Here is a 15,419-nt window from a genome sequence, read left to right on the forward strand (position 1 = left end):
CATAGAGTTTAAACAACTGGTCTCTTTACTGGACCTAGTGGCTGATTGGGAGCCGGAAACTGGAATGCAGTAAAGGGGGCTGTGTGTATTAGTGTACTGGCTTCTTGATAACCGGTTTGGGAGAATCAGAAGCACAGTTTGCGGCTGGCTGGGAAGTCTGGCTTCGGTGCCACCCCACCAGTGCTGGGAATCTGCTCCCTTTTTACAGCCTGCCCTGACCTTGGCATTTTCAGATGGCTGCCCTAGGCACGGAAGGGTCACATCCCCAACAACAATTTCTTATTTCAGTGTTTTCCTCAGGTCTGTTTTGAGCACGTAATGTTGCAGTGTCTTTAAATGGTTTTAAGTGGGAGATACTGTACACAGATCCTAAAACTTTCCCTGAAATGGTTTCCAGTTGACCTCTTTTGCCCACAACAATGGTAACTTTGTATAGTCCACGACAGGTTGGTTGCAGCAACCCTCCCTTTCTTGTTCTCGTTCTTGCATTCAGTAACATAACACAGTCCACAAGCTCAAATGTTATTGTCATATTTAGAAATCATTCTTCTAGCATATTGTATTTGTTGTTTTTCTTGTGCTTTAGAAATATTATTCAAAGTCAGTGCAGTGCCAGCATCCTTTCTAGATTTCAAATTCTTGCTGTACTTTTTGTAGTCTTCTTTACCGAGTTCACTGAAATTTGATAGTTTTGCAAAATAACAGAGAATAACAGAGAAGGTCCATTTATAAAATGAAGATGCACAGAATGACATTTAAAAGAAAACTGATGGTATTTCAATATACTTAAAATGTAATTCTCTGAGACTTGGTCTGGAAACGATGCTTCAAAGCCATACTGTAGTCAAAAGGGTGACATTCTGGTTGTCGCGTTTGGATTAGACTGCAAAGAAAATAAAATGTCATCAAGAAATTAATTCTAATTATTCTCAGTGTCATCAACCAACTTCCACAATGCTCTGTAACAAATGGTTATTGATTCTTTTGTTAAGAAAAAGAAAGCATACAGTCTTGACTGAGACAGATTATATATAATGAAAAAGGTGGGAGAAGGAGAAGGGCATCACAGTGCATTGGTATGATCATTGTTCATTGATCATGTGCTATGGTAAAAAGATTTGCAATGCAATACATTGACTGAACATTTAGAAGCAAGTTGCAGCTTCTAGCATGGTGCATTCTACTTGTCTTTAGTACTGTAATTCCCCCCCCCCTACAATTACCTTTTGATGGATTTGTTAGTGTTTTCAGACAATCTATTGTTTTGTGGGATAGGGTATGGGGGCTGGTGAAGCTACGTTCTATTACCAATTATTGACAAATATCCAGGTTAAATAGAGAAAAATAGTTATGCCATAAAGTTACATTCAAACCCGTCCAAAAGAATGTTCCTTTGCTTGATCACTATTGCTGTTATGTTTACTTACTGTGGTTTACCATCCCATCTTTTAGTATTAGTATCTGGAATCATATGTTGGGGATTATTTTTGGTGGGTCTGAAGACACCCTGATTGGGTTGACTGACAGCAGTGTTATCAAAAAACAAGGTGGGTGATTACAAAAACTTTCTGCAACAATCTACATATAAAAAACCCTCACTGTTCACCATCAGGTTACATGAAGCCCATATTCACCATCAGGTATCTGTGACCTGATAGTGTGATTGAAGAAATAGTAAAAATAACCTCACTAAGAAGTTTTTACCTTATTATTGAATTCAGAACCGCAATCTGACAATATGTGCTGTGGACATCCAAATCGAAAAATAATTTTGTACATTTTCTTAGCCACCTTATATGCTGACTTATTTCAAAGTGGAAATGTTTCCACCTGTCTTTTAAACTAATCCATGTCTGTCATTATATACTGGTATCCCTTCTTTGCTGCTGGTAATGGCCCTATTAAATCCATTCCCACCAAGTCCCAGGGCCAACTTCAGGGATACAGGTTACTGTCTGACTTTGCATTTCTCTAAATGAATGTTCTCAATAAGCCTGTAGCTAGCACACTAAACACTGTCGTGGTTTTAACAGCCACACAGTCAGAATCTATTGTACATTTTTAAAAACAGAAGAAAAATAAATAAAGAAAAAAATACAAACAAACAAACCTAAAACAAATATAAGAAAGGGATAGGAAATAAAGATACAAGAATGAACCTGAAGAAATATGCCATGCTAGTTCAAGGAGCAATAAAGGTCATTGTTGCACTCTGGTGTGCCACTTGTATGCACTGCACTCACTGCTGCGAATTCAAGGCCTCATTGTGTAGCCATAAGAAAAATAGATAATGATCAACAATTATCTCTGACAATATCCTTCAAAGATTTGTTACTGCTTTTTAAGGAAGTGAATAATATGTCACATATATGCTGTCTGCACTAAGAACATTCATGATGCATTGAGAATGAAAAGGATGAAAAAGAAATTTCTGAAGAAACATAGTAGATGTCTCAGAGTACAAAATGTACCTTTATGCTCTTCAAGGTGGTATCCACATTTAATTCCTTTTCCACTTTCTGGCAATGCAGACATCACGCAACCTAGTCTGGACGGAACAATATGATGACATTAACCTTCTTGTCTGAAAATATTATTGCGAGGGAGGGGAGTTTACATTTTCACACCAAATGTATAAATATCATTCTTTGCACTGTACATTTCAAATTTGTATTAAATTGTAAATTACATACTTCAGGATTTAATTTAATTACTTTACATACCCAATCTGTGATGTCGTTTGTCATCCTTGGCCAATAGTATCTTGAAGTCAGCGCAACTCTTGTTTTGTGTACTCCCTGATGTTCACCTTGTGCACTGTCATGATACTGTTCAAAGAGCTGTTGGGCTTGTTTCATGGTGTGCACAACTGCAACCTTTCTTCCTTTTGCAGAATGGAAAGGTGTTCCACTGATTATCAGAGAAGATGGAGACATGTTACAGTTAACCTAATGTCAGTTATTTTCAAAGTCTTTGATTCATTATAAGGCATATTCATTTAAAGGAATTTCACTATCAGGTGAGAATTTGATGTTGAATGTTTTTTTAAAACTCAAAATCATTGCTCAGTGAACATATATGGATTGTTGTTGGATACACTGGATAACATACTTGAGAAATAAAGCTACATTATAAGGTTTCTGGGTAATATTTATAATGCATACTTAGTTGTCATGTAATCGACAAATACGCCTGTTGCATCGCTTACATAGGTGGCAAAGGAGATTTTCCATCATTTATATGCTGAAGATTCCATTGTCATATGTATGTGTATTACATGAAAAAAATTATTTATTGCCTTGCAAAGAATATTTTGCAGATGCAGATTAAGTCAGCCTCCTTTATCCATTCCTTCAGGATATGTGTTACTCACCTTATATGCCAAAACCTATGCAATTTTTTACTCAAATGGTTTTCCTAAGTATTATTCACAGAAGAAAACATTTCACAATGTTAACATGTACATTACTGCAAACATGTATTATCTATCCATATAATAATCAGACTTCATGTAATAGGTATGACTGTACATTGCAGACATATAAGCAGGGTAAACCAACATCTACAATGCATCATTATTAGGCCAATTACAAGAGAGACATAAGTAAATCTGAGCTATGTGCAAAAGCTCGAAGTATTTGTGTCTTACAAAATCTGGCTGTATTAGATCAATAGAGATCAAATGTCATTCTAAATAATTAGATCACCTATAAGATTTTAACCAAATACAGTCACAGTAAATCAGGACAGGAAATATAACAGCAAAAAATGTTAATTTAAAATAAACACATGCAGGGTTGTTTGAAGATAATGTATAATGTATTTGGAAAACAAGAGAATATATATTGAAACCCTGTCCTTACCTGCCATACTGATGTTGATCACAGTTCATTTTTTGCCTAGTACAGCTCTTTTGGAGATAACAATTTTCTGCAATTCTGAAGAATCTGAAATAAAGAAACCCATATAACATACACATCTCAGTATCATAATGATCAGAGGCATGGAAAAGGTTTAAAAAGCAGAACGTAACCATACAGTTTGTGTGAAGGTCATTGATTGAAGGGTGCACAGTGCTGAAGAATAAGTGCCTATGGCAGAATACTTATCTCACTGCACAATTCTAAGTAACACTAGGCAGCATCTACATTAAGCATTTTTCTCATCCCAGTAGATGTTATTGTTTTCAATGCACAAGCCTCTTTCTGAGCCTTGGGTCCAGTATCTTGTTGCAGTCTCTGTACCTTTCAGTTTCAGCATAGGTTGGGAGGAGGAGAAAGGCCAAGGCAAGTGCCTCTGTCCCTTATTTTATATCTTTTGACCATGTGGCTATTAAGCATGTTCAGGTGGACTCTGCTGACTCACAAGGTTGATTATTGCCCTATATGGTGCTTGTGCAACAGTCACTGAATTGTAGATTCTCTGATCACAGTTAGAACTCTCTTGCAGGATAATAGTCTGTGAACACCTTCCTGGGCATTGACCTCACCGCCCTTGTAGAAAAGGTTGTTAAACTTGCAGCCTAATTTGTAACATCTAAACAGCAAAAGTTTTATAACTAGATTCACGCTAATGATACACATATTTTGTCAGCCCAATGGGTTTTAGCAGATTATGACCTTTTATTAGATATCTTACATGGCATGCTTAGTATGAACTATGACAACCGTATAGAAAACTATGCTTTTGTGGACCAGGGCCTACCACACCGTAAAGGCTGGTTCATCATCAAAGAGGCACATAAAAGGAACCCATATCATGTGTTCTTTTTTTATAATTTCATGACTTGGGGGTCTATAACTCCTGATTTTTGAATTCTTGTGGTTGTCAAGCTATCTTGGGGTTGTAGATGTGTGTTCATTACGTTGTGAAGGCTAAAACTATAACTGGGTTCAAAAAAGAATCAGATAAGTTCCTCACAATAGGTCCGTCAATGGCTATTAGCCAAGATGGCCAGGGATGCAACCCCATGTTCTGGATGTTGCCAAACTTGTGGTTGCCAGATGCTTGGAGTGGACAACAGGGGATGGATCACTTGATGATTGCCTGTTCTATTTTTTCTCTCTGAAACACCTGGCATTGGCCACTGTCAGAAGACAGTATACAGCGCTCGATAGACCATTGATCTGACCCACTATGGTCGTTCTTTTGTTCAGCAAAAAGTACAGAAGATTTTTGCCCTATAGAAGGATGTTTATGAGATAGTTGTGACCCATTTGTGCCTAGGGTAGCCACCTAAAAATGCCAGGGTCAGCGCAGGCTGCAAAAGGAGAGTAGATTCTTCCAGAACTGTGGATCCAGAGGTAGAAACCAGGAATGAAGACAAAATGCAGGTGGTACAGCTGTCTTTTTTTATTCTTTTTGCCGTGAGACTTTATTTCCTTTGTCCCAGACATAGCCATACAGCACATGGCATGAAAAAGCTCAGAGTCCTACAGCCAATGGCATGTTCCTACGTGTTCTGTTGACTCATGAGTTGTAGTCCCTGGCTTCTTTCACTGGATTAATTGCACAGTTTAGTTCACTGGATGAGCTGTCAAGCAGGCTAAATGCTACTGCCATCCTGTATGGGGGTGTCATGCAGAAACACAGCACAAGTTTGAAATACAAGTATACCATGCATATTTAGGACTCATAATACAAAGCTGATACATACATGCTTATGTATGTAAAACGTGCTTATCTATCTTAGTGAATCATGACTTTTCAATCCATACTTTGCATGGCATATTTTATATGGTATTTATTGCAATTCTGTAATATTGATATCAGTAATATTGTAAATGGTTATTCATATTCCACACAGTTACAATATTATACTTCCCTTATTGTATATTTGAGAATCAAGTTCTACACACAAGCAACGACATGTGAAAAAACAACGTGAAAAGGGCTGCTGGAGTCAGAGGCAAAATAATGGTTGCAAAAGGCAATCCTCATTGGTGGAGCAAATGCAAACAAAGGTTTGACACCAGACTAGGAAATCAGTCCTGAAGCCACACAAATGAGTATTTGCTGTTAAAATAAAAAATAAATAGCACAATGACTCAAGAAGCTTGGCTTGTTTAGCCTAATCAAAAGAAGGTTGAGGGGAGATATGATTGCTCTCTATAAATACATCAGAGGGATAAATAACAGGGAAGGAGAGGAATTATTTAAATTTAGCGCCAATGTGGCATAAGAACTAATGGATATAAACTGGCCATCAGGAAATTTAGATTTGAATTAGATGAAGGTTTCTAACCATCAGAGGAGTGAAGTTCTGGAATAGCCTTCCAAGGGGTGCAGTGGGGGCAAAAAACCCAGCTGGCTTCAAAAGTTTGATACATTTATAGAGGGGATGGTATGATGGGACAGCCTAATTTGGCAATTGACTGATCTTTGACTACTGGTGGTAAAGATGCCAATGGCCTGTGAAGGGATGTTAGATGGGGTGGGTTCTGAGTTATTACAGAGAATCCTTTCTTGTGTGTCTGGCTGGTGAGTCTTGCCCACATGCTCAGGGTTTAACTGATCGCCATATTTGGGGTTGGGAAGGAATTTCTCCCCAAGGCAGATTGGCAAAGGTTCTGGAGGTTTTTCATCTTCCTCTGTAGCATAGGGCATGGCTCACTTGCTGGTGGAGTCTCTGTACCCTAAAGTCTTTAAACCATGATTTGAGGACTTTAATAACAGAGTCATAGCTCAGAGGTCTATTACAGGAGTGGATGAGTGAGGTTCCCCAGCCTGCCTTGTGCAGGAAGTCAGACTAGATGATCATATTGGTCCCTTCTGACCTTACAGTCTATGAGTCTATGATGACATGGATCCACACAATGCTAACAAAGGTAAATGATGAAGTGGTAAGAGTAATTAGCCTAATAAAAATAACCTTTTAACAGGAGCAACACTATACTTACAATGGATGAGAAGGAAGGGAGTGCAATTCAGGGAATCACAACAGATAAGACACATTTGTGAACCCTTATGCAGACATAGCAACTGATAAGGGATCCTTTTGAATACTCAAGGTGCGTGACACAGAGTTTGTGAGGGGGTGAATGTTTCAGTGACTCAAGGGTCCGGTACCACCTCCGCAACTTACAGCCGATATTGAGGCGCTGCCAGGCATGGGATGCCTGTGCCCCTAAGAACCCAGCCCTGGGAAGCCGCTGCCGAAACATACAACGTGAGCGGGGACACAAAAAAATCCTCCCTCCCCCGTAGTTTTGCAAACAGGGCAGCGGCTTATCCCAGGGGGTAACCATCACCCCCCTGCCCCTCCTTCCTCGTGCTGGGGTTTCACCCTCTGCCGCCGGCGGGCAGCACCTCTGCCCCAGGCTACATTTTGTCCCTCTCCTGCCCCTGCCTCCAGCTGCTTCTTGACCCCCCCGGCCAGTAAAATTCCGCCCCCTGCTCGCCCCGCCCCCAACGTGCCCCCTTCCAGCCCCACTAAAGAGCGAGCAGCAGGATCTGATCCCGAGTGAGGGCAGCGCCGCGGCTTCAGCAAATGTCACTGAGCAGGCGCACGTCAACTGGTGTGCGCATGCTCAGTGCAACCTCGGACGCAACTCCTGGCAGAGTGCCGCTTTGGGCACGGCGCGGGTAGGCGGGGCTGAGAGGCCCCTCCCCCAGGCCTGAGTGAGTGAGTGAGTGCCTGGGACGGCCCCGCCCGCCTGCGCTCTGCCTCTGCGCCGCTTAGCTCCAGCTCCGAGTCCGAGTCCGGCCGCGCACACCCAGCACGAGGCGCCGCGTCCCCCGTCGCTGCTGCTGCTCTCCGTCAGGATGGTCATCCGAGTCTACATCGCCTCCTCCTCCGGCTCCACGGCGGTAAGGGGGAGCCCCGCGCGCCGCCCCGCGCGAAGTTGCAACATTTTCATCAAGCGAAATCCCTCCTCGCTCCCCTGTGCAGAGGCGCCTGCCCCTGTGCAGCGCGCGGGGGAGGGCACTGAGGGAAGTTTTGGGGACGTTTTCAGCTGGCGGGGTTGTGCCCGTGGATGTGAGCCCGGATTACACATCTGTCTGCAGGAGGAGGGAGGAAGGGGGTCTTACACATCTGTCTGCAGGGGTGGGGGGGGAGGGAGTTAAAATAAACATCTGTCTGCGGGGGAGGAGGGGGTTAAAAATAAACATCTGTCTGCGAGGGCGGGGAGGAAGGGGTTTTACACATCTGTCTGCGGGGGAGGAGAGGGTTACACATCTGTCTGCAGGGGGGCGGGCCAAACCACGAGAAACCCACAGCACAGCTCGGATTGGCTTCAATGGGGGCCGGGGTTTGGCCCTACGTGTGAAGGGGAATTGCTCAATTTCTGCTGCCCGAGATGATCCTGGGTCTCTGTGATGCCGGAGTTCTTTTCTCTCTTGTCGCTTGCACTGGGTTTTTTCCCCCCTCTTCTAGAGAGATCCTTGGACTTGCAGTCTAAATGAGTCAGTGAAAGAGGAAACACAATTACACAAGTGGCTTCCGTGTGTGTGTGTGTGTGTGAGAGAGAGAGAGAGATGAAGCTATTGCTGAAAGTGCTCTGGATATTTTAATACATACTAACAGCTACTTCAAGCTGCTCATCTGGAAACATGATAATGAGGATGAAACCTGAATAGTGGCTATGATAAATGTGCAAGTGTGTGTTTCTCACCTTCTATGAGAGCCAGAGTTGGGAAAGCTGAGGTCTGATATGGGGTAAATACTTGCTTCCTGTTTCTCTAACCTCCAAGCCACTAACCCATGTTTGTCTCCTCACCCATCTCACTGGACCTCTCCTCACAAGCCCCAGGCCAGAGGCAGCACAGCTCATGTTTTACACCTGGAAAAAGGCCATGGGGGAGGTTGATTTCCTTGTTTTCTGAAAGTGCTTTTACTTCCTAAAGCTAAATGCTTTGCACCTAAAAGAGACTAACTTATTTTTCTAGTTTATGGAGAGAGAATCTAAAGGGTTTGGCTTTTTTACTTGTTTCTTAAAGAGATAAAATTATATACATTTAGCAATATTTCCCCCTTTTCTTCTCTCAATCTCCCTAGGAAATCCAAGTATCTACTTCTTAATCAGTCCAGCAGCAGTTATGCATTGCTGAAATTCCTGTAATGTAATCATGGTGGAGCTTCTAAGTCTTTTTAAGCATTATAAACTCTGTATGAGACTTGAGGAGCGAGGGGGATCAGACAGTTGGTTTGTGTTTTTATTCTGGCCATGAAATGGAATACTCGTTTCCCCTTTTCTGCCACATTCCAGTTTCTCCCTCAGGATAAGCACAGTTATTTATAAGTGAGGAAAACTGTGCCTGCAGGCAGGTCCACTTCTAAGCAAGAGCCACCTCACTCACCACTCTGCAATACAGCATGCTTGATTAATAATTAAAGAAAAATGTGCAGACCAGCTCAGGTCTTGTTCTAAATGGGAGGAGCAGCCTGTGCTTGAAAGTGTCCTGTTTGCTGTTGCTAGTCACTGAAAAGAAAACATTTGTTTCCTTTGCGATTTAGGAATTTGCTGCGTGGCTTTTAATCTGATCTTCCCTCACTCACTCCCAAATACTGTTCTTAAAGAATTTCAGTGGAATAGCACATTTTCACAGGCAGCCCCCTGCTGCTGGAATGTTTAGGCAAACCACAATGTTTATTCCAATAGCTAGAGACAATTAGATCATGTCAGTGTTCTGTTTCGATGACTTTATTTCTGTTATGCCAAGTGATTGATGATGATAGAAATTTGTTTGGCAGCTGATGTAGTGGTTAGAGTTTATTGCTGTACCACTATGTAAACACTGAATTTTGTGTCTTGCACACTGAACTTGTTCTATGCTTTGATCAATTGGAAACAAACATAGTTTAAAAAAAAAATCACAACATTTTTTGTGCCTAGGGATGCGTAGTTACTGGTTCAAATCTTCCTCAAGCTGGTAGTGACTAAAAGATGTGGACAACTGACTCTGTTTTGATGGCCTATATAAAGGATGGTCTGTCTCAATCCAGAGCATAGTGGGCTTCACAAAAATCACCAGCACACTTAGATCAGATCTACACTAGGAATCTCTACCGGTATCCTCTACTGGCAAAGCACAGTTTATACAGTGGACACAGTTTATACAGGCAAACCTGTTGCTGGTATGGCTTATTCCAGCTCCCTCCTGCGTGTCTCCTCCCTCCCCCCCCCCCCCCCAGCAAAACCACAGTTGTTCTCCTATAACTGCACCTACACAAGGGACTTTTGCTGGCACAGCTGTATTAGTCATAAATCACAGCTCATCACATCCTTGACTAACATAGCTATTTTGCACAAAAGTCTGTACTGTAGAGCTGGCCTTAGTGATTTTTGCAGTCTTATACGGAGGTCAAAAGGCAATGAAACTAAATCAATGCGCTACTGTGATCTTTCCTTGTCATTGTTGGGCAGTGTAGTTCAGTCTGCAGTGCTGTCAAGCTAGATGGAAATCATTTTCAGAGGAGGACTATCCAAGATATACAGTATGTGGGGAAATAAAACGTTCCTGTTCCACTGAATTTTTCCTCTCTGGTTCCATGGATTATATACGAATAGTAGAAATCTAAATACTAAGATGGGTGAACTAGAGTGCCTGGCATTAAATGAAGATATTGATATAACAGGCATCATAGAACTTGGTGGAATGAGGATATTCAGTGGGACACAGTAATACCAGGGTACAAAATCAGTAGGAATGCCACAGTAGGATGCACTGGTGGGGGGTTGGCACTCTGTTTGTTTTTAAAAAAAAATAAAAATTAAAAAAAAAAAAAAAGTATAGACTCAAATAAGGTGAGAATCTTAAATGAATAAAACTGTATTGTAGAATCTCTATGGATAGAAATTCCATGCTTGAGTAAAGAGACTACAGCAGTAGGAGTATTCTACTGAACACCTGACCAGGATGATGATTGTAATTGTGAAATGCTAAGAGATGTTAGAAAAATGCAATAATAATGGGTGATTTCAGCTTTCCTCATGTTGACTGGGTAAATGTCACCTCAAGGCATGATACAGAGATGAAAATAAACAGACATCATAAACGCCTGATTCTTGGAGCTGGTTACGGAACCCACAAGGGGAGAGGCAATTCTTGATTTACTCCTAAGTGGAGCACAGGATCTGGTCCTACTGGTAATTGTAGCTGAACTGCTCTGTAATAGTGACTATAATGTAATTAAATGTAGCATTGTTGTAAGGGGGAAGATACTAAAATCATATCACAGTAACATTTATGTTGAAAAGAGGGAACTACACAAGAATGAGGATGCTAGTTAGACTGAAATTAAAAAGAGCAGTCCCAAGGCTAAAGGGCCTGCAAGGAGCATGGAGACTACTTAAAAACACCATAATAGAGGCTTAGACTTTAATGTATAAACCAAATCAAAAAAGACAGAGGACTAAATGAATGCTACTGTGGCTAAACAGCAGAGTAATAGAGGCCATTAAAGGTGCAAAGACATTCTATAAAATTTGGAAGTAGATGCTAATGCGGAAAATAGGAAGGAATACAAACTTTGTCAAATAAAAAAGTATAGAAGTAGCAGGCCAGGAAAGAATTGGAGAACCAACTTGCTAAAGATGCAAAAATTAACCGTAAAATATTGTTAAGTTGTTAAGTATATCAGAAGCAAGAAGCGTGCCAAATAGGCAGTGGAGACACTAGATGACAAACGTATTAAAGGAGCGCTCATGGCAGACAAGACCATGGTGGAGATGATAAATGAATTCTTTGCATTCGTCTTCACTAGAGGATCGGGGGAAGATACCCACATCAGAGCTATTCTTTTTGGGTGACAAACCTGAAGTACTGTCCCAAACTGATGTGTCAATAGAAGAGGATGTATAGTGTTTCACAGGCATCCTTTGAGTTACAATGCTGGAAGCAAAACCGGAATGCACTGGTGTGGACAAGGCTGAATAGCACTCACTGAAACTTTTAATTCCAAAAGCCTTAATTAGATGAAGCATCCCTATCTGAACAGTTTATATCTTCTTTTCTGCTTTGTGGGTTTAGTACAAATCAGTACTGCCAAATGATAGGAAGAAGGAAATACTGGTAGACATCTCGTTTTATTTTTAGTCATACTCTGACTAATCTGGTGGAGGCTTTTGTTGAACTGCATAATTTTGAGGGGAAATCAGATGTATGTGTAGTTTAAGAATAATCATTCATTTTGAAAATAATATTTATATTGGATTTAACTTATACAACATGTTATAATATGATTGAGCAGTAACTTTTTAATGGCCACAGTACTGAGTTTGCAGCACATCTTCTGTAAACAACATCTGCATGAAGTATTCCTTTATATTGTTAATAGCTCCATGCTGAATGTCTCTCTGGATAGAATAATATTAATTATTCTAAAGAAGTGCTTTTAGATGGCAGAAAATGAAATGTTACATGAACATGTCTGAATGGTTAACCTGGGGCGCGCGCGCTCGCGGTCACTCTCTCTCTCTCTTTTAAAGAAATTCTTCTAAACCCTTGATAGAATGATTTGAACCATCACATTCAGATTTTCAGCAGAATTCGAAGGATTCAGCTGATTGCAGTTGTTGCAAAAGCTAATCACAGCAAATTTAAATAAAAACCACAGTGGCAGACATTCTATTGTTCTTAAATAGAAAGGATTTATTAAGCACATGAGAATATGTACACAGATATGGGGAATTATGTTCCAGAGTTAAGGTTGAAAGGGCTTTTTGTTCAGAGTATTTATATACTGTGTATAACTATGGGAAATGCCTGCTTTGCAGGGTATATTATGAATACTTCCTATTTGCACAGTGCTTTGATGAAGTAGGGCCCAATCCTGCAAGGAACTGACTGGTCTTAACTCCCTCTGACGTCAGTTAAAAGTAGATGCTCTGCACTTTGTAAGCTCTGATCCATACGTTGGCATATAAGTGCTAAGTATTTATTTATTTTATTAATAAATATTTGCAGATTTAAAGCAAATACATTTATTTTCCCCGAGTCATTGACTGAAGCATTATTTACACTTGCCAAACTCTCACAGAAGTTAGTGGACCTGCACACGTGAATAAGGGTGGAGGGTGCCAAAACTAGGACTGCATGCAAGGTTGGTCTAGCAATTTATTATGTTGCTTGTCCCAATTTCTCGTTTTTTTTTTTTCCTTTTCCTTTTTTGGGGGGGAGTAATGGTGGGGGAGAGAATCATGATTGAGACTAGCAGTGTAAGGAAAACATAGAGCTAGCAGAAATGTCTCCCTGTATTTTAGGTGGGAGATTCAAGGCTTTGACTCTGATTACAGCAAGGATGTTTATCTTTACCACAGACTTACGAGGTTACTGCTCTTTTTCCAGGATCATTGTCTAGTTCATTGATGGCTTTTTATAGATTCTGAGACTAGAAGGAACCATTATAATCATTTTGCCTGACCTCCAGCACAGACCAGAAAACTTCCCCCAAATAATTCCTAGACCAGATTTAAAAAAGCCAAACCCAATCTTGATTTAAAAAGTGTAAGTGAATCCACCACAACCCTTGGTAAATTGTTCCTATGGTAATTGCTTTCACTGTTTAAAAATGTATGCCTTATTTCCAGACTAAATTTGTCTAGCTTCAACTCATAGTCAGTGTTGCTTTCCTAGATGGCTGAATTAGTCAGTGAGCTGGAAAATTAAATTCTCTAGAACATATAGAACTGTTACATTATTTGTTTATACTTAAACATGAAGCTGTAGACTCAAGAGTGTTGTTTGCAACACTGGCTTTAGTCCAGTTTGAGGTGTGGGCACCAATATTTTGGGCAGAGACAGGAACATCTAAAAGGGAAGGCTTAAAAAAGGCTGTAGGACTCCACTGCTGGTACTCATCTGTTACCTTCAGCTAAGAGTAAAGCAGGAAGGAGTTGTGGTCATACCAAGAAGTCTTGGGTACACCGAATGCACCTCAGCCCTGATTCAGGAAAGGTCTTACTGCCACGTGCTTACCGCCATTCCAGTTCAGGACTGCCATTTCAGAGCATGCCTGGTATCAAGGACTGAAGTGGGACTTCAATGCATGCTTAAGTGCTATCCTGAATAGGGATGCTTTTCTGAATTGGGGTTCCTGTGCTGGAAAAGTTCAGGGACTGTAAATATTAACATTAGAAACACTACCTTTCAGTATGGCTTTATGTCTTTGTAAAAATTCAGTAAGGCTGAAACTTGACAGATATTTCTTTGCTTAGAAGCAATTTTTAAATGTTTTTTAAAAAAATTGCTTGGCAGCTATATGTATGTAGTTAACTTGACAACTTGGAGAACTCAAAAAGCTTCTATTTTTATATGTAATAAGTAAATTACAAGTAGAAGGAATAATGGTTTCAACCATCAGAAAACTTAAAGGAGGACAATTTAAGTCTTTTACTCTCTCAAATGTGATAAGAGTATTTTTATGCAATATGATACTCTCCTGAAACTTAAGAAAAATGACATTTTTCTACCAGGTACACCCCAAATGTGGCTCTTTGCTGTGCTTAGAGCCACAGTAGAAATGTTCACAGGAGCTAAGTTTCCTTGAAAAATTTTTGGGCATACTCTTCCATGGTGAGAAAAGTTAGGAATGCAGAAAATACAGGTGGAATTGATTACTCTTGATACCATCATTCAGAGGTCTTCTTGCAAGAAACACTTTACTCTGCAAGAAATGGGTGTGATGATGCTTTTAAAAGGCCGTCAGAAGATTTTGGTTTTAATGGAGTTCTTTTACTTAAAGTGAGGTGGCTAGCCACACTGATAAAACTGTGGTGGTGATCCAAGTTAAAATGGTTCATACGCAACATGTTGGCTTGAGAAGAACCAAGAAAGACACTAGTTCCACAGGATATTTACAATGTGCCATACAGATTAAACATTTTCTTGACACCTATTAAACTTGCCTAAAATTCTAATTAGCTGTGTGGCGCTGACTTTTTTAGGAGAATTCTAGCTGGAAGTTGGATTTTATAGAACATATGGAGGCAAAAATGCTTTTTGCTTTTTATTCCATTTTCTGCAGATGACTAAATTCTCCTGTAATGAATCAAACTTAGTCTCTTTGCTTTTTGTCCCCTCAGATTCACTAGTTCCACAGTAATGTTGCAGATCTCACTTTCTTCTTTTCTTTTACAAATTCCACCTATGGCTTTGTGATGCAGCAGAGGAGGAAAATGGGGTGGAGGTGGGGAGTGGAAAGAGCCATTGACTGTACTTATTCACTGTATCTTAGGAACCAGCAATAGAAAATAACAAAGTTAATAATAATCTCCTCCTGGTTTCCATCCCAACAACTGCAGCTCCATTCTGGAGCTGAGAGCAAGACTAAGGGGTGATGATTCTATTTTTTTCACTAACATGTGGAAGTTACTTATATATTAGACCTGTAACCCTGGCTGAATTAGGGGAACCATTGATGGTATTATTTAACATCAATATTTCAAAATTAAAATATTCATATGAGATAGGCCATG

The 15,419-nt window shown here is 40.4% G+C and overlaps 1 protein-coding gene and 1 long non-coding RNA gene across 2 annotated transcripts in view; one reads left to right on the forward strand and one right to left on the reverse strand.

Annotated features, from left to right (window-relative positions):
* Positions 1-631: 631 nt before the first annotated feature.
* On the reverse strand, positions 632-3,949 carry LOC137153974 (uncharacterized). The gene is made up of 4 exons (XR_010919985.1): positions 3,864-3,949; positions 2,724-2,910; positions 2,472-2,548; positions 632-883 (listed from the first exon to the last, which is right to left on the reverse strand). It is a non-coding gene; the product is annotated as an uncharacterized lncRNA (long non-coding RNA).
* Positions 3,950-7,601: 3,652 nt separating this feature from the next.
* SH3BGRL (SH3 domain binding glutamate rich protein like) overlaps positions 7,602-15,419 on the forward strand; it is a 44,991-nt gene continuing 37,173 nt past the window's right edge. Inside the window, exon 1 of the mRNA XM_067548363.1 lies at positions 7,602-7,809. Coding sequence (XP_067404464.1) covers positions 7,765-7,809 — 45 coding nt within the window. The 5' untranslated portion in view covers positions 7,602-7,764. The remainder of the gene's footprint in view (positions 7,810-15,419) is intronic.

This window comes from Emydura macquarii, unplaced genomic scaffold (assembly GCF_026122565.2).
Source record: "Emydura macquarii macquarii isolate MOO-44397 ecotype Brisbane River unplaced genomic scaffold, CSIRO-AGI_Emac_v2 contig_1253, whole genome shotgun sequence".
Lineage (NCBI taxonomy): Eukaryota > Metazoa > Chordata > Testudines > Chelidae > Emydura > Emydura macquarii.